This window comes from Schistocerca americana, chromosome 2 (assembly GCF_021461395.2).
Source record: "Schistocerca americana isolate TAMUIC-IGC-003095 chromosome 2, iqSchAmer2.1, whole genome shotgun sequence".
In the NCBI taxonomy this organism is placed as follows: Eukaryota; Metazoa; Arthropoda; class Insecta; order Orthoptera; family Acrididae; genus Schistocerca; species Schistocerca americana.
This window is the reverse complement of record NC_060120.1, coordinates 713222078-713248437: the sequence shown is the minus strand read 5'-3', so window position 1 is coordinate 713248437 and position 26360 is coordinate 713222078. Positions and strand designations below refer to the sequence as shown.

The window sequence follows — 26360 nt, the reverse complement described above, 5'->3', positions numbered from 1 at the left end:
TATATAGTGTGGTGTAGCATGCTGAAATCAGTAATTTTGCTATGGGATGGTAGATAGATGGTAGATAATCTTCGGTTCCACTGTAGACCTCTTATAAAGAAAATAAGTGAAATTAAAGGCTTTTCTGGGTCACTTACACCACTTTATCACCCATCAAAAATAAAATGTCTTACCTATTTGTGCATGTACTGGCAATCAACTACTCCTGTATTAGTTATGGAAAATATTTACAAATCTGGCCTTTGACAACTGTTCACAAATTACCGTGTGTTCTCCAGTGGTGTAATATGTGTCCACTCACGTAAATGCAATATTTTAGGAAAATGATATTACATTCAACTATAAGTGTACTGCAGTGTGTGACAATTAGAATCTTCACAAGAATGAATTCTGTCATTGACATCGTAAGCTTGTGCGACATGATGGTTTATAAGAAAAATTTTAAACAGCTGCTACTAAAAGATGCTTATATAAAGCCTTCATCAGTAAAGGAGGCACACATACCATTCACACACGCAAGCAAGCACACCTCATGCACACATGACCGCCAACTCCAGCATCTCACACAGAATGCCTTCCAGTCCGAGTTGCTGGAGTTGGCGGTCATGTGTGTGAGGTGTGCTCGCTTATGTAAGTAGCAATCTGTCTTAACACACACACACACACACACACACACACACACACACACACACACACACACAAACACACAAGAGGCAGTGCGGTGGTGTTGGTTTGCACAACTCACATGTGTCTTCCAGTTGACTTACAGATTGTGCGTGCAGCCGATCCTCTTCCTTGGGTTATGAGCTACGTTGCTCTCACCATCTAATTCATCTCCGGAGACTGCATCAGGTTAAGGGCAATATTATTAACCAGACCTATATTCTTGAAATAGATTATGTACTCGCTGGCTCTTGTCAGTTAAACAGCAATATATTTTCAACTCTCATCCCAAAATAGCAATTATTCTGTACAAACTGCAGCAATCCAACTGGTTCCAAGATAAAACTCAGAATCTACTAAACATTCATACAGTTACATATGTTCTGCCTCATGCAGAGCCAAGACATAAAATAAAAGTCTCTGTCTAACACACACTTTATCTGTCTCTGTAACAATCCCCATGACACCACACACCATGGAACGTTATCCAGATACTCTTTGACTTTTTTATATAACTTCTAGGGCGCTGCTTGTAACCACTTGTCGGTGCCACTCATCTGACACAGCTCCTGGCTCCTTGTGACAGCTGTCCTTCGTGCACACACAGACATTTGTGGCGCAGTAAAAAGTCTCTCTGATCCTTGTCATTAAAATATCGGGTGTTCAAGATGGTGGAGAGCCAAGTGTTTCTAGAATTTACCCCGAAATTCTCGAGCCATTACGTATCCCTCCCCTTAGCTCGAACACAAGGTATTTTATACATATTCATCATGTACAATTACATGGGATAATAATTCTTTATCTTTTAACAGGACCGTGCATATTTTACCACAATTACAAACTGTGAACCTTTCAATCCATGTTGGAGTTAGCTCTGTTTTCTGTTCCTCTTCCAATCATAAATTCCAGGTGCACATAACTCATGAATATTCTGCTGCTTTGTTCTTGCTTCCCGTACTACCTTTTCTAATTATGTACCTAATCCTTACTTAAAGTAATCTGGAGGAACTCTTGTTAGAATAAAAGTGTTCCCTTCTTGGAAATTTGTAAACCTGAAACTTACCAGACTCGTCCCTTTAACCCTCTGAGTGCTGCATCGGCACGTGCAGCTGGCCATGTCAAGCCTGCCCTTGGGGGCCGCGTAATCCATGCACCTGCAGTGGCAGCCACTTCCGCGGACTATTTTGTGTGCCTGAGCTCTCCACTCAGCCGTCCATACCCTGGCCTAAGTATTTCTGGAACCACGGTGGTTGTGACAGTCTCGCAGTTAGTGTGATTGCCAACGTTACAAATAAGCGCAGGATATCTGGATACTTATTCCATAGCTTTGAATCTGGAGATGAATTGTTCTATAGACCTAATTTGCACTGAAACTGCTTACACTGGTAACATGTAACTCCTCATCAAAGGCTTTCTTTCATTTGCAATTAGTTCTTGAGAATTGTCATAAGGTCTCAGTATGCATCTGTGTTTTATTTGGCATACTGATACTTAATTATCAGATTTTTGTATGCAACCTATGATGTAAACGCTGTAGAATCTGTAATGACCAAACGTTGACGTTCTTCTGTACTAGCGCAATAATTCACCCGCAAACGACCGTCTGGATGCGGAGACACACTTTTGAAGCTAATCGCTATATTTTGATAGCATTAACCCAATAGATTATCCCCAAGGAAACTTCAAAAAAAAAAATTCAACATTTCTGAATTCTTTTTATACGGGACGCAATTTTTATTGTACAGTAGAAATAAACAATGATTTATAACTTTTGTTTAAGAATTAGATAAGGAAATACTCAAGTTTCTAAACTATCTAACTAAATGTCACCTTTAATTCCTAATGACCTTTTGTGCTTCAGAAACAGGGGAGAGTGTGAAACTGACCAACGTGTGCCGAGACGCCCTTTCGAAGTGTAGGCGTAGAATTTTTTCACCAATCCAGTGTCCTGTAAAAGATAGGACAGTAATCTGTTACTGAATATTAGTAGAAAATTGTAGCATGGGTAGCTGTAAAAGATATTTATTTAAGCGGCGAATAGTTTCGGGCAAAGCCCATTTTCAAACAACCATGTCAAAAAGGAATGTGACAAACACATTATAGCTGTTAGTAAAACTGTAGAATATCGATAGCAATCCATCTGCTATGGTTTTATTAACAGCTGTAATGTGGTTGTCACAGTCTTTGTTTTACATGGTGGTTTGGAAATATACTTTGCCCGAAACTAGTCCCTGCTTAAATAAATATCTTTTACTGCAACCCAGGCTACAATTTTGTACTAATAATAATGTTAGAATTCTTTGTTTAATTAATGATATTTGCACTAAGTTTAAGGTTTAACTTCCACCAAAAAGTTATGGAAGAATACATAAATTTGTACTAAGTTTTTACTTTTGCACCTTATGTACGTACATTTGAAGCATCCAGTCTGTGTTTGTCAGCACAGACTGGATGTTTCACATGTTCATACACAAGGTGTTTGTCAGCAAAGTAATTCATCTGGAGAGGCTCTTCAAGCTCAGATAATTGGGCGATATATTTTTTTTTTTTTTTTGCTCAGCTGTATTTCCCATCCTTCTTTCTCGTCTGGGCTTTGGACCAGCAATGGCGAAGTTAAAAATTTTTCTTTTAAATTTTTGTAATTATTTTTATTATTATTATTTTTTTTAATTAAGTAATTTTTTTCAGAAGTAAGGGCTTCATTTCATCTTCCAGCTGTAGCAACTTGGCTAAAAGTTCTTCTTTGTGTGCCAATGCACAAAGATACATTGCATGTTTTGCATTCATATTTCGTTTCTCGATGCACATTCTGTTTCAAGCAGACTGCACATCTACGCCATAATCCACGTTTCTTGGACTGGTCACTTGGAATGACATGTGGAAAGTGCCTCCCAAGTAAAGCGAAGAGGATTCTTGTCATCAGAGCGCCATCGCTTCATATCTCTTCTCCATTCTGTAGCAAATTTTTCCACAGGTTCTCGTACCAGACGTAATGAAAATCTGCTAATGATATTTTGCTCCCTGTCACTGATCTGTGAAGAGAGTGAGCATTCAGAACACAAAGGACCACAACGTAAAAAAAAAACTTTTTGTACCATTTAACAGATTTACACACAGATGCAACAGAGCTTAACAGCATATCGGTGTTGTCTATTGCTCCCATATTTGCATTGTAATCAACAACACATTGCGGCTTCATTACTTTTTCGCCAGTCGTCCTGTTTGTCTTTCCTGTGTCACTCATTTCAGTAGTGTTTCAGGTAGTCAGCATGAACACTTCTCTCTTGTCATGCCACTTGATGGCAAGCATTGCGTCAGTTGACATAAACTCAACTTCTCCTTGTTTCGGTTTCTTTTTGTAGCTTTGGAAAGTTGTGCCTATTCCTACATACAGTACCACATGCTGCTGTTCTCTGATTGTGAAGCCAGAGGAACAAGGATGGACTTGTATACCAATTGTCGACATACAGGGTATGTCGATGTTCAAGTTATGGCATCATTAGTGTTGCCACAATGTCACCAGATTTCTCCAAATTATGGACTTCAATTTCTGTTGTTGTACCTGTGTATACAGTGAAATTGAAAACATATCCAGTTTTACAGTCACACAACACAAATGTTTTGATTCCAAATCTACTTCGTATTGAAGGAACGTATTTTTTAAAAGATATCAACCTTTGAACAATAATAGGCTTTCATCAACACAGAGTCTTTTGTATGGATTATATGCTCTGCGGAACGCCACACAGACTGTATCAATTATTTTCCTAATTTTAAACAAACTGTCATCTCCACAATTGGCTGAGTTGTCACTAAAATACAACAAACTCAAAAGTAACATAAAACGGTCACAGGACATAACTTCACCAAAAATTGGAGTACCCAGAAGTACATCTCTGGAGCAATATTCCTTTATTTTCAACTTTTTAACAGGAGCCATGAGAAGTCAAATACCGTTGAAGCTATACATTTTCTCAAAACCTGTACTTTTTCAGGTGGATAGTCAGGACCAAACTGATTCCGACGTGTTTGCCATGGTGAAAGTGAAAAATCGGTTTGTTTCAAGTGCTATAAATTTCAACAGATCTTCTGATAGAAATAGCAGGAAAAAGGATAGAATGTTTGAATCAGGCACTAGTTGGCAATTATATCCTTAAGATAAGTCATCAAATGCATGAAGTGCTGGACTGAAATTGCATTTTTGCCAATCAAATTTCTCATTCTCACTGAGATGTGGCCTTTTACAGATCGATTCATCTTCACTTTCAGAATCTGAAGAAGAACTGTCCTGGTGAGCTCTACTAGGTGAAGTACGTAGCGGTGTATTATTACGAGATTTTTATGATGAATCTTCATTGTCACTACATTCATTGAAGATGCACACTCACTGTCACTCCTTGTCAGTATCTCCAGTATCTCTTCATCAGTGCAGTGACTCCATTGTGCCATTTCTCTGTGGAACTCAAAAGCGACAGAACTCCAAAAATCCTGATGAAACAGCAGATAGGTAAACGACACCACAAAAGTAGAATGCAGAAGATCACATGAACCAGCTAGCATGAATGTCGAACAGCAACTGTGAAATCCATAGTAGAGTGTTTCCCAGATAGCAGGGACAGCGGCACAGAACAATAAATATGATTCATCCATCCCAGGGAGTGCACGGCACACAAGAACTTGTGACGGGCCGGCATGCAACCCTGAGTGGCTATTGATGTCCGCAGGCCCACTGGCTGCGGTACAAGCCATCATTAGGACTCAGGTACCGGCTAGGCCACACAGCAAATGCCGTCTGCAGGGCCCACGGGAAAGCCCACTTCACCGGCAAACAACCTCCCCGTGGCAAGGTGGAGCACTGCGGCACATTGCGTCTGCAGTACTCAACAGGTTAAATGTGTGACTTCTGTCACGATACTGCCCTTTTTCCCTTTAGGAACAGTACTTACCGTATTTACTCGAATCTAAGCCGCACTTTTTTTCCGGTTTTTGTAATCCAAAAAACCACCTGCGGCTTAGAATCGAGTGCAAAGTAAGCGTAAGTTCTGAAAAAAAATTTGGTAGGTGCCGCCACAACTGACTTCTGCCGTCATATATGTAGCGCTACACAGGCATGCTTTGCAGGCACAAAGATAAATATTGGCCCCAAACCCTCTGCGTCAGTAAATAAATTAAAAAAAAAAGGTGGCCGACGAGCTTTTTCCTCCGCCTCGCGTTTCGACTACTGCATTTTCACACATTATCCAACGAAGTAAATACAAATTCCGTATTGTCCACCTTCGAATGTAGCAGCATTTCAATGTACTACGAAAATCCGACTGGCAAGACTGTTCGGGATGGCTACGTTCTTAATTTTTTCCTACCTATGAGAAGAGATGGTTCCTTATAGGAACTTTTGTGAATTGTGAATCTCATGCAGTATTCTCTTCACCATAAGAATAATACGAATATAAACATTTTGCCATGTATTCTTTCGTGTTTGCTGCTAATTCATTTAAATCCTGTCTGCCTAATAAACTACGAAACTAGAGTGAGACAACAGCAAACGCGGAAGAATATACATATCATGTCATGTTTATATTCGTATTATTCTTATGCCTAATAGTGATACAGTCAGAAATGAAGCACGGCAACTGACTAGATTTTTAAATCTTAGATGACTCTAATTTCAGTGCAGAATGTAATGTAGGCTACTAAAGAGGCGTCTGCAAAGATTTTCAAATGGAGAAAAATTTTCACCAAACTCTCGTTCAGAACATCTTCTATCATACGCTGTCTATTATTTGGTTCTTGTTGATCATTATCAAAGAAAGCAGCAGTGTAAGTAACAACAAATAGCAGTCTCTTGCCATTGTTTCGCTAAGGAGACGATTCCTTTCTCTCTTTTTTTTTTAAATTGTAAGCGGCGGTAGCGCGCGCGAAAGCAAGCCGTGCCGCGAGCGGCGACAGGTCGTAAACACTCATTATCAGAATGCGACAAACAATGCATGACACAGTACAGTAATGCATTTTCGGCTTAAAGTGACGTAAACACTTATAACAAAGAGTACGACACTTATCAGATCAAAGAAAAATAAGCAATCAATTCAAACCAGACGTAGTATGCGAAAAACTTGGGTACTCGTATAAATACGGACGGAGCACGTGATGCATAGCAATGGCTACCTGGTAAAGGTTAACTGCTAAGCTTATGACTCGAACCAAAGTACTGTAGCTGTATCTTCATTCATTCGACCTAAATTGTGTCTCGTATTACAATGGACCAACTTTGTTTCGATTTGGAGGTGCGGCCTAAAACTTTTCTCTCCCCTTGAATTTCGAGTCTCAAATTTCAGGTGCGGCTTAGATTTGGGAAATTTTTTTTTCCTTGATTTCGAGTCTCATTTTTCAGATGCGGCTTAGATTCGAGTGCGGCTTAGATTCGAGTGCGGCTTAGATTTGAGTAAATACGGTATATCTTACATGGGTTGATCCTAGGAGTACGGTATGCCTATCTGCTCTTCTCATCCAATAAATGCTGGGTGCACCCTCCTCCTCCTTCCTGAGTAGGCCTCCTGGTTCATTGCCCAAGTATACATCTTTATGAATACTATTCTTAAATATTCTGTGCTAAAATTACAAATCTACCTTACACCCATATTCCACTTTCTAATAGATCATCTTATACCCTAGATTCCTCTTTCACTCCTCACTTTTACTTAAACAGGTTTCATGCACACACATAGTATATGCTGTATCTACCTGTATTTACCAACTTTTCTCCAAGGACTAGCACGGCACTTGTAAATATATTTTAGAGCGACAAAAATAACAATGTAGAACCATCACATATCAACAATGTAATATGTGCATTGATTCAGATGTACATGTATATCTATTCCCCTACATCCCTTGGCGGTTCTGACTTCGCTTTAGGTTTCTAGCTCGTAATCCTTATGTTTGTGCTTAAGTATATCTTTGTGTGTATGTAGATGAACCACTGAAATTGAGGAGGACTTCAGCGATAGAAGTGTATGCATATGGAAAGAGGGAAAAATAGACCGGTACTCAAATGAGAAGTAAGAAACGAAAAAATAGAATCGGTTGCTAAGATCGAAGAAGTGAAGTAAGATAGCCCCAAAGACCGGAAAACCCTTCCCACCCCCCTTCCTCATGATCCCTACTTTGCCGATACTTGAGTGAGAAGCTGGAGGAGGTATGATGTTAAACATCTCCTACAGAACGGACATTCTCACCTTCACCTTTGAAGTCCCCGAAGAAAGATCTTAGCAACTCCTATGGAACGGCGAATGGGGAAGAATCAGTTACATTTATCTGTGAGGGTTGTCTGAAAGGTGTGGTGTGTGTGTGTGTGTAGTGTCAGTTATGTTTGTTCCTACACTACCCATGTTTTCCAAAAGTGATACAAACTCTCACATGTATCTTACATCTCACAAAAGGTATGAAATTATTCTATAAAAATAGAAAATTATACACTATGATAACATAATTGTTTAGTCATTCAGTTTATACTATTTTTCATATCCACATAAAGTACTTCGTCAGTTTTTGATGTCTAGATATTACTTTGCTTGAATAGTACCATGATATTTCCTTTATACTAGTACTATTTTCTATTCGTTTCTTTCCATGTTTAGAGATCACTGTTTATCCGTGATTTTCTTAAATATGTCTCAATCTTGTTTTTTAATTACTTATATTATAGGATAGTTTAAGAATTCAAGAATAGATTATAGAATAGTTTAAGAATTGAAGGAAATTCGGTGTATGAAAACTAATGTGTAAGTAACACCGAAAACAACTCGGGATCCTACGGTCGTCACTCTGTCCGTTAACACAGAATGTTAAAGTCCCTGGGGTATATACCACTTTATGTCCTTCACATTATATTTCCCTTTTTCTTCTCCTGTTGTAGGATCCACTAAAAATAAGGTTTTTGTGTGGATTACTGATTGTACTCGGTAAGGCCCCACATACTTTTAAAAAAAATTGTGTGTTTCCTTCTTCAAAGCAGAGCTCTGAAGATGCTGTTTTACTAGAGCTAGATCATCAACCTTATACTGAGGTTCGATAGCCTTCTCGTTATGTTTACTTACTTCTTGTTGTGCCCTCTTAACTAAGCTCTAAGCAACTATCATTTGATTCAGTTGGTGATCAGTAGTTGGTTGTTTTGGCCAAGTAAAGCATTTAATAAGAGTTTCACCTACAAAGGGTTTACCTATTACTTCCAAAGGTGTTAGTCCAGTTGATAAATGTGGTAATTCATTTAAAATAAGCTCAAAGTCTCTAATTTTCGTTGCCCATGACGTATGTTCTTTATGGCAGTATGTGCAACATAACTTCCCAGTTTCTTTCATAACCTTTTCACATGGGTTGGATGATGGATTATAGTTGGAGATTAATATTTGATGAATATTTTCCCAAGCTTGAAATTCTTTAAATTCGTTACTAGTGAACTGCGGTCCATTGTCGGAAAGGAACCGCCTTGGTTTTCCTACCTTGAGAAAGTAGTGTTGCAGACAGTGTATTATCATTGGTGTGTTTGCTTTCTTAATAGGGTACAACTTAACATACTTCGACCAACATTCTATGAAGACAAAAATGTAAGCCACTCCTCCCTTTCCTTTTGGAATTGGTCCAAAGAAATCTGCAATTGTTAGATCGTGTAATGCTTTAGGAATAATTGGATGCATTTTATATTTAACATTAGTGTTATCCTCTTTTTACCTTCTGACAGATTTCACAAGTTTTAACGACTGATGCTATTCTGTGTCCTAGCTTTTGAAAGTAGTAGAACGTATTCGTATGTGCAGCTCATTTCTTTATACTGAAATGCCCATACCCCTTATGAATGTACCACACTAACTCGTCTTCTACTAAATTCGGTATACATTAACTGCCAATGTTGTATTGTCTTACTGTCTCTCCAGAATAAATTATGTCCTGTAATCTTCCACCTTCCATCTTGATTAGGCGGTAGCGACTTCCTAACATACATAGCAAATATATCTGTAAAATAGAGATCGTGTTGGATGTTATCCATTATTTTCTGACCCATTTATTGCACCTTGTTAAGTGGATATTCTAATGTTAAAAAATTAATTGCAAAAATTACACCAGGTCGTTCTTGGAATTTTTGTATACTCTATACTGTGGCCAATAATTCTTTTTCTGTGGCTGTATAATTCAATTCATGTTTGTTGAGGCTCTGGCTAGCAAAAGCTATTGGCCTGTGGTCTATACTTTCTAAACTCCATTCGCCTTGGAAAAGTTCTGCGGCTATACCATAATCTGATGCATAGGTTGAAATCTTCAGTGGTTCACCCATCACCGGATGGTGCAATATCAGTGATTCTGATACTGCCCGCTTTACACTTCCAAATGCATTATGTGCCTCTTGGTCCCAACTCATGGTATTCCCTTCCGTAATAAATACAAAAGTCGAGGGTTGTTTAACTCTTGACTTTGTATATTGTGTCTGTAATACGCTGCCATTTCAAGAAATCCCTTCAATTGTCTTATGTTTCTAGGTAGTGGACACTCCTTAATGGCCTCTGTACTTTCTGGATCGGGTTTAATTCCTTGTACACCGACAATATGTACCAAAAATTTTAGCTCTTGCCCTGCAAAGTATGATTTAGACAGTTTTATTGCAATACCTTTTTCTTTAAATCTTTTTAGGGTCTTCCTCAGGATCAAGCAATGCTTGCCCCAGGTGGGTGCGATAACCAGTATGAGTCTGGATGTAACCGGATTTGCCAATACCCAGCAGTCAGGTCCATCAAGCTAAAATACTGTGCTTTCTCAAATTTGGATAGTAACTCATCAATTTTAATATGTCTATCTCTTTCAGTTTCTATATATTTGTTTAGGGTGCGTGCGTCCAGTACTAGCTGCACCCCTGCTGTAGCCTTTGTCACTAAAGACTGTTTATTACGCTCGTACTGCGTTGTATTATTGTATTGTCTATTATTTTATCTATCTCCTCTATAACCACTTCCTTTAAGCTTACCGGTGTCGAGTAAGGTTTACAAAAGAATGGAGTATCATCTTTGACCTTCAATTTACATATGTAGTCACTAATAATACCTGGACTATCAGAAAATACTATTTCATATTCTAATAGAATTTTGGTTAAATCTGATATTTGGTCGTTGGTTAATATTGGGGATTCATTTACTTTGTTTTGTATGTTCACCCCGTGTAATGTGTGACCTACGTTTTCAATCTCCGGTGACAATTGTGTGGTCGCTGTTAATTTTAAACATTGAACCTCTGTTGTTTGTGTACCCCTATTGTTGTTTGTCACAAACGGTACACAACACTTATAGTCTCCTTTTCCACAGTAAAGCAAATTTTCCTCAAAATTTAACACGGCGTTAAATTCTGATAGACAGTCTAGGCCAAATAACACATTCCAGTTAATATATTCTACTACCAGAAGTATTTGATGGAACTAAATATCTCCGATGTTACAAGTTACTTGGGTTTCATATTTGACAACCTTACTTTTGGTTCCAGTTATACCGACTATATATACTCCTGTTACTACTAGTATAGGTAAGTCATGCTTAGTTCTTAATGTGTTAAAGAAACCCCGAGAAATAAGTGACACTTCACTACCCGAATCTATAAAGATGTTAGCTCCAAGATCTTCTATTCTTCCATTTATAATTGGTTGTGGATTAATGTTGTTATCGGTATGTTCTTCCAGTAACAACCACTCTTTGGTGGGTACCTTATGCATAAAAGTAACATATTTCTTATAATTTAGGCCTCCTAGTGTATTTCTACGACCTGAGCCCTGGCCCTGAGTCCAGAATGCACTACGTTTTCCTCACTATTTGTAAGCACAGGCTGGTTACCAAATCGAGGTATTATGTTACTACTTTGGACTCTCTTATTACTCGGTACAAATTCCTGCAATGTTGCTGGGCCTGTAGTTGAAGGGGATGCTTCTTTTGACAATTTTCATTACTATCATTCTGCCTATGCTGATGTACTCTTGCTAAATTTGCTTCGTGTCTCTTAAAGTTGCCACTACTATTATTATTTCTTCAATGGTTTTGACTTTCATTTTGATGTATGCTCTCATTTTGGTCCCTATTTATGGCATCAAGTGCATCTACAAAGGATAATAATTCTTCTACCATTTTCCATCCACTACACAATATATCCTTTCTAGCACAAATGGGTAAGTGTCTTATAAGAATCCTAACCAACTCTTCTTCTTCCATGGGCTTATCCAAATACTTCACCCTCGTTAAATGCCAATCAAAATATCTTCTCATTGTACCCCAGGAACTATTGTAATATTTTGGGTCCCGCAAATCCGATAGTTTCTCCTGGGCACTGGCTGACCAAGACTTTTCTTTGAATTGAAAGTCTGCCCAAGAAGAAAAGTTTTCAATGTTTACGGTACCCCACTCTGAGGCTTCTCCCAAAAGGTACCCCATCAAAAATTCAATCTTTTTCGTGTCTTCCCAACGCTTGGGTAATGCCTGGTTAAATCGCTTCAGGAAGTGAGTTGGGTGTATGTCCCTGTCTAGCTTTAATTTTGGAAACTACCTGGATAATCCTGAATTTGCTCCCCATTGTAGGTCGGTTATTGCCTCACTGGTTAACACTACATTAGAAGAAGTCCCTCTGTTCCCCACTTGGTCCTGCATAAGTTTGAATTCTTTCCAAAACTCATCAACATTTCTCTTAGTGTCATCAAGTTCATAGGATAGCTTTGTAGACACATTGTCAGAGTTTACTTTCATGGCAACTTTTCAATCTTTTATCTCCTCTATCTGTTCCTCCAGACCGTTTATATTTATAGTGTCCGAAGTTGCTAGTTTTTCTTTAAATTTTCTCTCCACGTCATTGACTCGAGTGTTGACACTTCCAATTTGTGATTGTACAAAAGGAATCGTCTTGTTTCTCAATACTATCATTCAGGGTGTGCAACCTCTGATTTACCACATCGAAGGTACCATTGCATACGCTTTGAAATGATCCTAATTTTTCAACAAGTTCCTTTTCTACATTATTATAATTCTAATTTTTTAGTTAAATCTTGAAGTTGCGCATCCTGTCTCTGTTTAAATTCAGTAAACATTTGATTCATCTGAACAGTTAAGGAATTACTTAATTCATCTTACAAATGTAATCACAGATTCTCCACTTTATCATTTAATACTTCAAACTTAGAATCTAAAGCTTCGCCCTGTGCTTCTAACTTTTCACTTAAAGTAGCACTTATCTCATTTCTCAAAGAGGCAATTTGAGCAGTTTAAATTACACTCTGTGCTTCTAACTTAGCATCTAATCTAGTTAGAGCTTCACTCTGTTCTTGTCTCTGGTTATCTACTTTAAGGCTTAGTGCTTTAATTATATTTGCTACCTCAGTCCAGTCTGGCATTTCCTTTGTTACAGTCATTGCCATGGCTGGCACAGAAGTTACCCCAACTTTCTGAATAGTATCCATCTCTCTATTTTTCTTCACCCTAGTTATCTAACGTAAAATACAAATTGTGTACCATACCTACATCCACATTTTACTGTCCCGCAGTTGTTTCAACTTTACAAAACAGTTATTGGTCTTCGCTCACCCATCGTAGAGGTCTAGGTTGCGTGGGTGAACAGGTGTAGAATCAGCACAGGTGAACAGCACGGGTGCCGGCAGCGTTGAACTGTGGTTGCGGCACCAGCGTCGGCGAGAAGACGCAATGTCAGCAGTGGTGAACGGCAGTTGCAGACGGTGACGACGGGTGGTTACCGTGTCGGCGTCATTGGCAGGATACTGCGTTGACGTCAGGGACTGGTTGCTGCATCGGCGTCGGCTGGGTCGACATATGTGTGAGGACTGCTTCCTTCCACACACCAAATCTTCTTAGTCGAACTATTCTCTGCATCTTCCTTTGTTTGGTGCTTATTAACTTTTTCACCCCTTTTTTCTTTTAGGCAGAATCCAATTCTTCATAACAGTTACTTTGTCTTGTTACTCTCAGTTGCTATGGCAAATCAATATCTTATTATCTCGATTTCTGTCGTAAAATTCCTCCTTTTTGAGTCCTGTCACTTGGGTCACCACATTGTAAAGCTTTCTTGGACAAGAGACAGTGCGGTGTTGGGATGCACGAATCACGTGTCTCTTCCAGCTGACTTACACATTGTGCGTGCAGCCGATCCTCTTCCTTGGGTTATGAGCTACGTTGCTCTCACCATCTAATTCATCTTTGAAAACTGTATCAGGTTAAGGGGAATATTATTAACCAGCTCTATATTCTTGAAATAGATTATGTACTCATTGGCTCTTGTCAGTTAAACAACAATACATTTTCAACTCTCATCCCAAAGTAACAATTATTCTGGACATACTCCAGCAAGCCAACTGGTTCCAAGATAAAACTCAGAATCTACTAAACATTCATACAGTTACATATGTTCTGCCTCATGCAGAGCCAAGACATAAAATAAAAGTCTCTATATAACACATGCTTTATCTGTCTCTGTAACAATCCTTATGACGCCATACACCATGGAACATTATCCAGATACTCTTTGACTTTTTTATATAACTTCTAGGGCGCTGCTTGTAACCACTTGTCGGGGCCGTTTGTCCGACACAGCTCCTGGCTCCTTCTGACAGCTGTCCTTGCTGCACACACAGACATTTGTGGCACAGTAAAAATGTTCTCTCACCCTTGTCATTAAAATATCGGGTGTTCGAGACGGTGGAGAGCCAAGTGTTTCTAGAATTTTCCCCAAATTCTCAAGGCACAACAACACACACACACACACACACACACACACACACACACACATGCACGCGTGTCTATGGATGTACATGTGTAAAGGGGGGGGGGGGGGGCAGCAAAGTGTCACATGCCCTCTTTGAGTTTATTACTTCCTGTCTTTTGATTGCTTGACATTTTTTAATGATTCTGTCATCTATATTTATCTGGTTTCAAAGTATGCATCCCATTTATGCAGTGAAATCTGATTGTATTGTTTCATGTATTTATCATGACATGTATGTACATGGAATGTATCAGTAAATGAGTGAAAAATTGTTGTTTCTGTGCTGCATGAAGTTGTAATTTCTTTAATAAATCTTTTACTTATTTTCAGTTACAAGAATTGGGAGACTTTATAGACAAAAAGACAAAAGATCTTGAATCTTTGTTTGTCCCATCTTGCAGTATTAGTTGCAGTTCACCATCAGAGGATGTGTCTATAAGGTATTATATTTATGTTGTTGTGGATACCATGAAGATATTTATTATAAACAATGTGTTGAAATGAAAAGTCAGTTAAATTACATATTTGACTTGATTTTGAGCTGATAGTTTCAGGTTTGAAACGATAGTACACTCAAATATTTAGTCACTTGACTCAGATTAACAAAGACTATTATTATGTCATCTTAAAAATGAAATTGTAATGAAAGAATCATTTATCTTTTGCTAGTAAAATGTTCATAAGTAGGTAATTGAAGACAAACAAAAATAAGTAAATAAATAGCAGAAATTTGGCATAGCTTAAGTGGAATTTGTGTCAAGAAGACACATACTTTATCTGTCAGTACAGAAGTTTTTAAGTTTATTGTTCTTTACTTTTATTTATTGCTGTTCAGTTGAAAATCCAATTGGTTCCAAAATTTTGAAACTTCTCTAGTTGGTGTTCAAATATTCAGTTAGTTCTGCAATTGCCATTTTCTATCTCTAAAGTCTGTTTTCTGTCCCTCATGTCAACTAAAACATTTATTTTCAAAATCATTGCTGCTAATACAGGAAGGCAATAAGTTGTTCATGTATGTTACGCTGTGCTTCATTGATCATTAGAACAGCAGTTTACCAAATACAACAGTGGCGTTGAAGTAGATTACTAGCTATGGGGTTTCTTTCTTCTTTATTTACACATTTCCAAATATGCAAGTTTTCATGTTCGACTTGTCTTGTTATGACCTTCAAGACCTCGTAGGGTTTGGTGCCATGACACAGGAAATCTAAAATAAATATTTAATACATCTCAGAATAATTCATTTGTAAAAGTTTGCCATCATGCAATTAATATTTATTTCCCTTCATACATACATAATAATCAATATCATGGTAAGTCATTAACTATTCCTTTGCCGGTAGTTACATACTTTTGATTTCTTTTATTTTCAACCATGTGCAGCTTAAACGTATTTGACTGCCTAACTTTTTTTCTTTTATGTGAGTTTTATAAAATTGCTGGCTTTTCATTTGTTGTGTCTTCTGAGAGTTATATGCTGATATCTTGATGTCTGTGTTTACATTCAGTTAGTCCACAGTCTTTCATGTTTGTCTGTCTGTGCCAGGTGATGTAAGTGTCCTGTAACCTTTACAGCTGATGGTTGTCCATATTCACAACCGCAAATACATTTCATGTATTTTATAATGGGTATAGTTGCTGCAGTACCTATTCTTTCTTACTTGCAAGCAGGTCTGAAGGAACATTGCATCGTAGTTCTAAACAACACTGGCACTGCAATATCTTATTTATCTGCCAACATTGGGCAAGTGACTTTCAGTTAAAAAGTTGTCCTGCTAATGGATCATGCTCGAATAGCCTAATGGCACATTCATGCATGTCCAAAGGAACATTGCATTGTAATTCTGAACAACACAGGCACTGCCATATCCTAAATATCTAATTGGTATGAAACATCGAAACTGGCACAAATCAGGGAGCTGTGTGGATCGAGATGTTTATGAGAGAGGTGACTTTTCATGCAAAGGGTGTGGTGGATCGCCGTCTGGTGGGGCGAGCTCAGGCGACTGAGTTGACCCCGATGGCAGCCCCATCTGGCCCCCACCTGTGACAAACGAGCTTTCCACTCATGACTACGACAAGGATGACCCTACCAAACTGATTCGTGCCCCCATGACCGAGTGTTCTTTCTTATGAACAAACTCGCATGTGGGGGTTCATACTCTGATGGTGATGATGATGAACCAGCCATTTCCGCCTTCTGCAACATCCAGAAGTTTGCTGTGCTACCAAGTACGGGGCAGCAAGAGTCAGGTGAGCCACAGAGAGTTTCACCGGTCACATTGCAAGAGTTTATCATCCTGGCAATGGCGGCCTGAGAGGGCTCACCCACCCAAGAGGGTGATGGTCCTCGGGCTGCCCCAAAGGCCCCATGCCAAAAGAAGAGCCCATAGCTGTGTTAATCAATGCCCCTTCCTGCGCTAGGTGAAACCTCGTGGTCTGGACAGGTGCAAAGACAGCTCAAGAGACCGCCGAGATGGACGCCATTGACCTGCTGGATGCAAATCTTGCAGAGGCAGTTGCTGAGGCCAATGGACGCGACACTGACTCTTGACGATGCCCGAGCACCCAGGAGCTGCCGGGCGATGACAAATGATGAATCTGACACCTACTCTCAGACTTCTGACTTTGTGAGGCCATACCATTAATGGTCTGGCTGCAGCCGTGGGGTCGTCGGTGTCTCCTTCTTTGTATGCCGACGACTTCTGCATCTCATTTAGCTCCACGACTACAGGAGTCGCCGAATGCAGGCTGCAAGTCGCCGTTCACAAGGCAGCATCATGGGCTCTGACTCATGGTTTTCAGTTCTCTGCAGCCAAGACTCGAGTTATGCACTTCTGCAGGCGTCGGACGGTCCACCCTCATCCTGAACTTTACCTCGACGGCCCCCTGCTTGGAACGGTGGACACTTGCCGCTTCTTGGGACTCGTGTTTGATGCCCGGCTCACATGGGTTCCTCATATTACTCAGCTGAAGCAAAAATGCTGGCGGCACCTCAACGCCCTCCGCTGCCTTAGAGACACGTCTTGGGGTGCAGATCGCTGCACGCTGCTGCGATTGTACAGAGCCCTTGTGCAGTCCCGGCTTGATTATGGGAACCTGGCCTATGGGTCTGCATCACCCTCAGTGTTGAAGTTGTTAGACCCCATACACCACTGTGGGGTTCGGCTTGCAACTGGCGCTTTCCGTACGAGCCCCGTGGATAGTCTACTGGTGGAGGCCGGGGTTCCCCCGCTGCGGATTCGCCGCCATCGACTGCTCGCCAACTATGCTGTCCACGTGCATTGCTCGCCTGGCCATCCCAATCATCGCCTGCTTTTCCCTGCCGTGGTCCTCCATCTGCCCGAATGGCGACCTAGGTCTGGGCTTTCCATAGCTGTCCGCGTCCAGTCCCTGCTGTCGAAACTGGGCTCATTCCCTCTTCTGCCTCCCTTCCGGGTCCGTGCACCTACGCCTCCCTGGTATTTGCCCCGGCTGTCTGTCCGTCTGGACTTGGCACAGGGACCCAAGGACTCGGTTCTGCCTGTGGCCCTCCGTCGCCGTTTTCTTGCGCTCGTCGCCTCATTTCCGGGCTGTGAGCCTGTCTACACTGATGGTTCCCTGGTTGATGTTCGCACTGCCTACGCTTTTGCTCACGCTGCCCATGTTGAACAGCACTCCTTGCCGGCTGGCTGCAGTATTTTTACTGCCGAGCTGGTGGCCATATTGCGCGCTCTTGAGCATATGCATTCCTGCTCAGGTACGTCCATCGTCATCTTCAGTGACTCCCTGAGCAGCCTCCAGGCCATCGACCGCTGCTATCCCTCTTCTCCTCTGGTGTCCTCTATTCGGGAGTCTGTTTCCACCATTACCCGCTCTGGTCATTCGGTGGTCTTTGTTTGGACGCCAGGTCACGTTGGCATCCCGGGGAACGAACGTGTTGACAGGCTGGCCAAAGGGGCAATCAACGCCCCAGCTTTGGAGATCGGCCTTACGGCTCGCGATCAGCAGCTGGTGTTGCGCCGTAAGGTGCTTGCGATGTGGTCTGTTGAGTGGCGTGGCATGACAGCCCCGAATAAACTGCGGGCTGTCAAGGAGACAACCGATGTGTGGCGCTCCTCCCTGCGGCCTTCTCGCAGGGACTCTGTAATCTTGTGTCGGCTGTGCATCGGCCATACCTACCTGACGCACAGCCATCTTTTGCGTCAGGAGGATCCCCCCCTGTGTCAGTGTGGGTCCCGGCTGACGGTCGCCCATTGCAGCCAGTCCAATGTGCTCGACATCGCCTTTCTCAAGGGTGTTGGGCACTTCACATCGGCCACAGTCCGATGCACCCTGTCGTCTGACCACCTCATGGTGGTCTACGACATGAACATTATTGGCGCTTCCATGCCAACTGACCGCCGTAGTTTCCGTGGCATTGACGAGGAACACTTAAACACTTACACGCTGAACTAATAGACAGTGTAGATGGCGCACCCGATCCTGTCGTGGAAGGGGTCAATGAGGCATTGAACTTCTTAACATGGCACACAATCGGCACAGCAGAGGTGGCCACTCCCAGGCAGCCGCAAAGACCATGAGAGATGCCACGCCAACTTCCGCCGCACATCCTAGAGGCAATCACAAACAAGAATCGCCTCTTCACGTGGCTACCTGAGATGAAGTGCCACCTCAACAGGGCGTGGTGCGAGATTCGGGCCACCATAGATGACCACAGAAATCGGGACTGAGTGGGCCTTGTAGCCACCCTAAAGATGATGGATTTAAGTTCCTGCAGATGGCCAAGCACTTCCTTCATTGTCACCAACAAGTTCCACCCCCACCCCCACCCCCAACTGGATTTTGACATTGTCTGTGAGCCTGATGCTAAGTAGTAGCAGTTGTATCTCCCGCAGTACCGATGTCAACAAAAAGTTTCCCTACAGCCAGAGAAGCTTACAGAGGACAACTCTAACCGCTAGGCCCCACACCCAACAATTAGGTCAATGAAGGAAGAGCAGCTCGGCTGCTTACCCTGCCTACACACCTGGCTTATGAAGCCAAGTTTTGAGCGAGTGAGCGGGAAGCTGCTGTTACATTGAACAAAGAGGTATATTGTTGCACTAATGCTCCATTTGTCACATGACAATGTTACGAACACTTTGATGTTTTCAAAAGTGGTAACATTTTTACCGACAAACATAGGTACACAGAAGGTATCTGTGAAGAAACTTTGTATAACAGAAGAAATACTTCACCTGATTGACAAAATTCAAGAGTGGTAACATTAAGACTGCAGTGAATATTCCACTGTTAAACAGAATACACAGAAGGCCTCTCTGAGGGAGAATTCTTGTCTAATGATGTGATAGAAGAAATTGGAGTCGATATAGAAGACACAGGGGATCCAGTATTAGAACTAGAATTTAAAGAGCTCTGGAAGACTTGAGATAAAATAAAGCAGAAGGGACAGATAACATATCATCAGAATTTCTGGAACCATTGGGGGAAGTGACAACAAAACAACTATCCACGTTTGTGTCTGGATAGCATGAGACAGACTTTTGGAAAAGTATCATCCACACAATTCTGAATGTATCAAGAGCCAAGAAGTGTGAGAATTATCACACATTCAGCTTAGCTGCTGACGAGAACAACATAAAGAAGAATGGGGGAAAAATGAGGAACTGGTAGACATCAATGAATTTAGTTTTAAGAAAGGTGAAAGCACTAGAGAGGCCGTTCTAACATTGCACTTGACAGTGGAAGCAATACTGAAGAAAAGTCAAGACATACTCATAAGACTTGTCCACCTAGAAAAAGTATTCAGTAATGGCAAATAGTGCAAGATTTTCGAAATTCTGAGAAAAACATGAGTAAGGTGTAGGGAAAGACTGGTATTATACAATATGCACAAGCACCAAGACGTAACAATAAGATTGGAAGATCAAGAACAAAGTGCTCGAATGAAAAAAGGTGTGAGGCATGGATGCAGTTTTTCACCCCTGCTCTTCAATGTATATATCGAAAAAGCAATGACAGAAATAAAAGGAAGGATCAAAATTGTATTAAAATTCAGAGTGAAAGGATATCAATGATAAGATTTGCTGATGACTTTGCTATCCTCAGTGAAAAGTGGAGAAAAATTATAGGTCTGTTGAGCGGAATGAACAGTCAGTATAGAATATGGATTGAGAATAAACTTAAAAAAGAACTAAAGTGGTGGGAAGAACCAGCAATGAGAACAGCGAGAAGCTATAACATTGTAATTGGTGATCTCGAAGTAGATGAAGTTAAGGTATTCTGCTACCTTGTAAAGGAATTCTGCTACCTTGGAAGCAAAACAACCCATGACGTATGAAACAAGGAGGACATAAAAAGTAGACTAGCATGGGCAAAGAGGGTATTCCTTGCCAAGAGAGGTCAACTGGCATCAAATTCAGACCTTAATTTGAAGAATAAATTTCTGAGAATATACATTTGGAGTACAACATTGTTTGGTAATGGGACCATAGACAGGGGGAAACTGGGATAGAAGAAGAACTAAGAGTTTGAAATGGGGTGCTACAGAAGAATATTAAAGATTAGGTAGACTGATAAGATAAGGAGTGAGGAGATCATGTGCAGAATTGCTGAAGAAATGAATATTTGGTAAGCACTAGCAAGAAGAAGGGGCAGGATAATAGGAAATATGTTAAGGAATTAGGAACAACCTCCACTGTACTAGAGGGTGTGTAGTGGGTAAAAGTTATAGAGGAACACAGAGATTGGAATACATCCAGCAAATAATTGAAGATGTAGAGTGCAAGTACTATTCTGATGTAAAGAGGCTGGTGGAGAAAGGGAATTTGTGACAAGTCCCATGAAACCAGCCAGAAGACTGTGGATCATGAAGTAGATGCAGTTAAGAAAATCTGTTGTCTAGGCAGCAAAATAACCCATGATGAATGAAGTAAGGAGGACATAAAAAGCACACTAGCACTAGCAAAAAGGGCATTCTTGGCCAAGACAAGTCTACTAGTATCAAACATAGACCTTAATCTGAGGAAGAGATTTCTGAGAATGTACGTATGGAACACAGAATTGTATGGTAGTGAAACATGGACTGTGGGATAACTGGATCAGGAGAGAATCAAAGCATTTGTGAAGTGGTGGTATAGACGAACGTTGAAAATTAGGTGGTCTGATAAGATAAGGAATGAGGAGCTTCTCCACAAAATTGGTGATGAAAGAAATATATGCAAAAGACTGACAAGGAGAAGGGGCAGAATGATAGGACACCTGTGAAGGCATCAGGAAATAACTTCCATGGTACTATACGGAATTGTAGAGGGTAAAAATTGTAGGGGAAGACAGAGATTGGAATATATCCAGCAAATAATTGAGGACGTAGGCTGTAAGTGCTACTCTGAGGTGAAAAGGTTGGCACAGGATAGGAATTCGTGGTGGGCCGCGTCAAACCAGTCAGAAGACTGATGACTCAAAAAGGTAAGGAATGCAGTATTGCAAAGGTGCCAAATTCCTTGTCCAGCAGCAAGTATCTCTGAATGGTAGTGGGAAGGATAGCTATGCAACCTATCAGTTGAAGAATGAAGGGCTTCAGAGCACGCGTATAGGCACACTATTTTCAGCCAATCCAATGCCCTCTTTTGCAAGCCGAAATAAGCATGTGCACTGGAATATGACCATTCTCAGCATTGTCATCCAAAAACTTAAGTTGCAACTAAAGAATCATCCCTTGAATGATTAATAGTTTCCCTTTGTAGTCACTGTGACTTTAATATTGCCAGCAATGAATCCATGCTGTGCTAAGTGGGAAACGTGTATCTCTGTTCACAAGGTATATAGAACTGTGAATTTCCACCACGTTGTTGATTACAATGTTCCATATCAAAGATTTCAACAAGAGAATTTTGGCACTTTTGTAGTCCATATTGTGTGTCATACTGAGACAATGCTTGGCCACTTCAGATTTCTCTTAATGGTCCAGATGTGCATGTTGATTTAGACCCATATATCTTTCATGGTACAGCATGTTTGTTCTGTTAAAACTTCCCACATTTACAAGGAATCTTACTAACACTAGACCTTCTAAAACCAAGATTGTACTTCACTGAGTGTAGAAGAATTCAGTGAGTTCATTGGCAAATGGAAGAAACATTTAAACTTGTCTTCCTATTTTCGAAGAAGCACCATAAACGTGCAGCGAGATAGCCATTCCTCTTTGCTTTTCATTTTCTTTTAGCTTCTCACTTTGTCTGACAGGCACCTTATGTAAAGTATAGTGAATCTTCGATTCAGAATATCCATTTTGACAGAATGAAGTACAGAAGTGGTGTAGCTCAATGGATAAGGGTGTCAAAGGATGGTGACAGCTATTTACCTGTAAGTACAAGTCTGTGTGCGTGAGCTTACAATAGATAGCGTGACCCAAGTTGCCATCACCTTTTCTCTGCACCAGCACATCCAGGAACAGAAGTTCATTGCTCAGCTCCATCTCCATTGTAAACTTAATAGAATGAAAATAATTTAGATGTTGTAGAAATACATCCAGCTATGCAGAAGAAGAAGAAGCAGCTGTATGAATATCAAAGAGTCCAGGTGGAAACCATTACTAAGCAAAGAAGGAAAATTGAAATGTGAAGGAGTATACAGAGGGGCTATGCAGGGGAAACAGACTTGAAGGCAGCATTATAGAAAGGGAAGATGACATAGATGGAGAAGAGTTGAGAGATATGATACTAGAGAAGAATTTGACAGAGCACTAAGACCTTAGTCAGAAAGAGCCCCTGGAGGAGACGACATTCCTTTGGAACTATTGATGCCTTAGGGAGAGCCAGCCATTACAGAACACATGGTGTGCAAGATGATGGGCAAAATAATCTCAGACTTCAAAAAAAATTTAATAATTCCAATTCCAAAGAAATCAGATGCTGACACATGTGGATATTACTGAACTATCAGTTTAACAAGCCATGATTGCAATATACCAACATGGATTATTTACAGAAGAATAGAAGAACTGGTAGAAGCTGATCTTACAGGAAGATCAGTTTGGTTTCTGGAGAAATGTTGGAACGTATGAGGCAATACTTGACCCTGTGACTTATCTTAGAAGATAGGTTAAGGAAAAGCAAACGTGTGTTTTTAGCATTTGTAGACTTAGAAAAAACTTTTGACAATGTTCACTGGAATACACTCTTTGAAATTCTAAAGGTAGCAGGGGTAAAATGATATATTGTGGGGATTTCATGACAAAAAGTATTTTTTTATTCATATATTCTTTTGCTCTATTCATCACAATTCTTATCTGCACCATGTTTTAATTTCCACTTACTGTTATGATATTTTCTTCCTATTGTTCTATAACATTTTTACTTTTACAGTACAGTGCTACCCCCAACCCCCATACAGTACACTTGCACACATGCAAAGCAGAAAGTAGAAAGATAAAAAGCGGTTTCTGTCCTGCTGTAAACAGCTCTGTTGCCTCACAGCATGACAGCAGATATCAAAGTATGTCAATATTTGATCAGCTAAACTGCTTAAAATAATTTTTGTGTCACCTGCATATTTGTGACTGTATATGGGCTTAGATTGAAGGGGAGCAGAGAATGAAAGATTGAGACTTACTAAACTAAAAAAATAACTGTACTGTGAATTAAAAAGAAAAACTAGCATAATTTAAAGACAATTTGCTCAAAAATATACATCTTTGCATATCTGTGATATCAAAATTCACTGTTGGGTACCATTCAATACAATTTGGTGTCACCCCTTGCATGCTTGTATCTTCCTTGGCATTCTTTCTGCAGTGTGATAAAGACATTGCTACTCAAGCCTGTCCCACTTTCCAGGGAGCTCTCCTGACCTCCAACATGTGAGGTTTGTTGCTGCAATAACTCACTGCAAGTTTCATCTCAATCGTGATAAATTGGGTTCATGTCAACAGGTACTGCAGGTCATTCTGCTCGGTTGATTTCTCCCTTCTGGAAGAGATTGTAGTTTCACATCTTGAGATACAAACCCTTTTCGGAAATGTTGGAGTGTGAAATAGGTTTGTAGGATGCTGTCTCAATACAGTGCAGCCATCAAATTGCCCTCAATAGTGTTGAGAGACATACATCATCTATGCATAGTACTAGCCTAAAACAGGACTGGCCAACCTCTCTACTGAACCTGTGGAACAGCAGGCCTGAGACATGATTGGTACCTAGTCCCTATCTCCAGACTCTTCTACAAAGATTATCAAGTCGTAAAAAAAGATTGCACTTGTCACTGAAGAGATCCCAATACCTTTGATCCAGATTTCATTCCAGGCATTCCTTTGTCCATCTTCTTCATAGACCATGGTGCTGGGACGTTCATACTGTTGTTCTTAAATTACACTTAGAGGTCATATTTATTGTGTGTAGTTGGTTGTCTACAGTCAGTCATCACAGCCCTCCCAGTTGCCTCCAAAAAGGCAGCACATACCTCTGTTGCATTTCCCTTGTGTGCTTATAAGCCATTAATAGTAGGTAATGGTCATCAGCTGGTGTTGTTGGCCATTGGTGATAACTATGAGGCAGCTGTTCAGTGTTTTGTGTCTCATGATACAGACTGAATGGTTAAATGATATCAGTGCGGTGCAAGCCAGTTTGGTGGGCAACTTCAGTGCGGCAGTCTTCTAGCCATAAAATGACAATGTATGCAAAGTATAAGCTTGAAAGGACTGTTTGTGGAATGTTAGCAGACTGGACAGTGGTGCAAGCTGCATTGTCAGTCTACATTTTATATCCCCTCTACTTCAACCATCATCAGTTATGACCCGCACTGAGAATGCAGCTCTTTCTCAGGAGGGCTGCCAGTGAAGCGCGACACAAGTTCGAGTGTCAGTGCCTTCACAATATTGTAGGGAGAATGCTGAGGAAGGTCCAAGCATGCTAGGAATAGCACCAAATTCCATTGAAAGTTTTACCTTTACTGCTGTTTCATGGATATGTATGTAGTGATTTCCTGTGGTCAAAAGAATATCCAGAAAGAGGATTCTGTGGTGGGGGGTTGCGTAAATCATGGGGTGATGCAAATGTTTTATTGGTCAATTTATATACATTTCCATCTGCTTAGTTGTTTATGACTGGTAGAAGCCGACCTCGGGGAAGATCAGTTTGGATTCCGTAGAAATGTCGAAACACGTGAGGCGATACTGACCCTATGACTTATCTTAGAAGAAAGATTAAGGAAAGGCAAATCTACGTTTCTAGCATTTGTAGACTTAGAGAAAGCTTTTGACAATGTTGACTGGAATACTCTCTTTCAAATTCTGAAGGTGGCCGGGGTAAAATACAGGGAGCGAAAGGCTATTTACAATTTGTACAGAAACCAGATGGCAGTTATAAGAGTCGAGGGACGTGGAAGGGAAGCAGTGGTTGGGAAGGGAGTGAGACAGGGTTGTAGCCTCTCCCCTGCCATTATTCAATCTGTGTATAGAGCAAGCAGTAAAGGAAATGAAAGAAAAGTTCGGAGTAGGTATTAAAATCCATGGAGAAGAAATAAAAACTTTGAAGTTCGCTGATGACATTGTAATTCTGTCATAGACAGTAAAGGACTTGGAAGAGCAGTTGAACAGAATGGACAGTGTCTTGAAAGGAGGATATAAGATGAACATCAACAAAAGCAAAACGAGGATAATGGAATGTAGTCTAATTAAGTCGGGTGATGCTGAGGGAATTAGATTAGGAAATGAGACACTTAAAGTAGTAAAGGAGTTTTGCTATTTGGGGAGCAAAATAACTGATGATGGTCGAAGTAGAGAGGATATAAAAGGTAGACTGGCAATGGCAAGGAAAGCTTTTCTGAAGACGAGAAATTTGTTAACATCGAGTATAGATTTAAGTGTCAGGAAGTCATTTCTGAAAGTGTTTGTATGGAGTGTAGCCATGTATGGAAGTGAAACATGGACAATAAAT

General features: G+C 40.6%; 1 protein-coding gene across 1 annotated transcript in view; it reads left to right on the top strand.

The window, feature by feature from the left end:
- Positions 1 to 26360, top strand: part of LOC124593751 (A-kinase anchor protein 9-like) — a 505072-nt gene that overhangs the window by 359842 nt on the left and 118870 nt on the right. The window contains exon 31 of the mRNA XM_047132086.1: positions 14779 to 14888. Coding sequence (XP_046988042.1) covers positions 14779 to 14888 — 110 coding nt within the window. The remainder of the gene's footprint in view (positions 1 to 14778; positions 14889 to 26360) is intronic.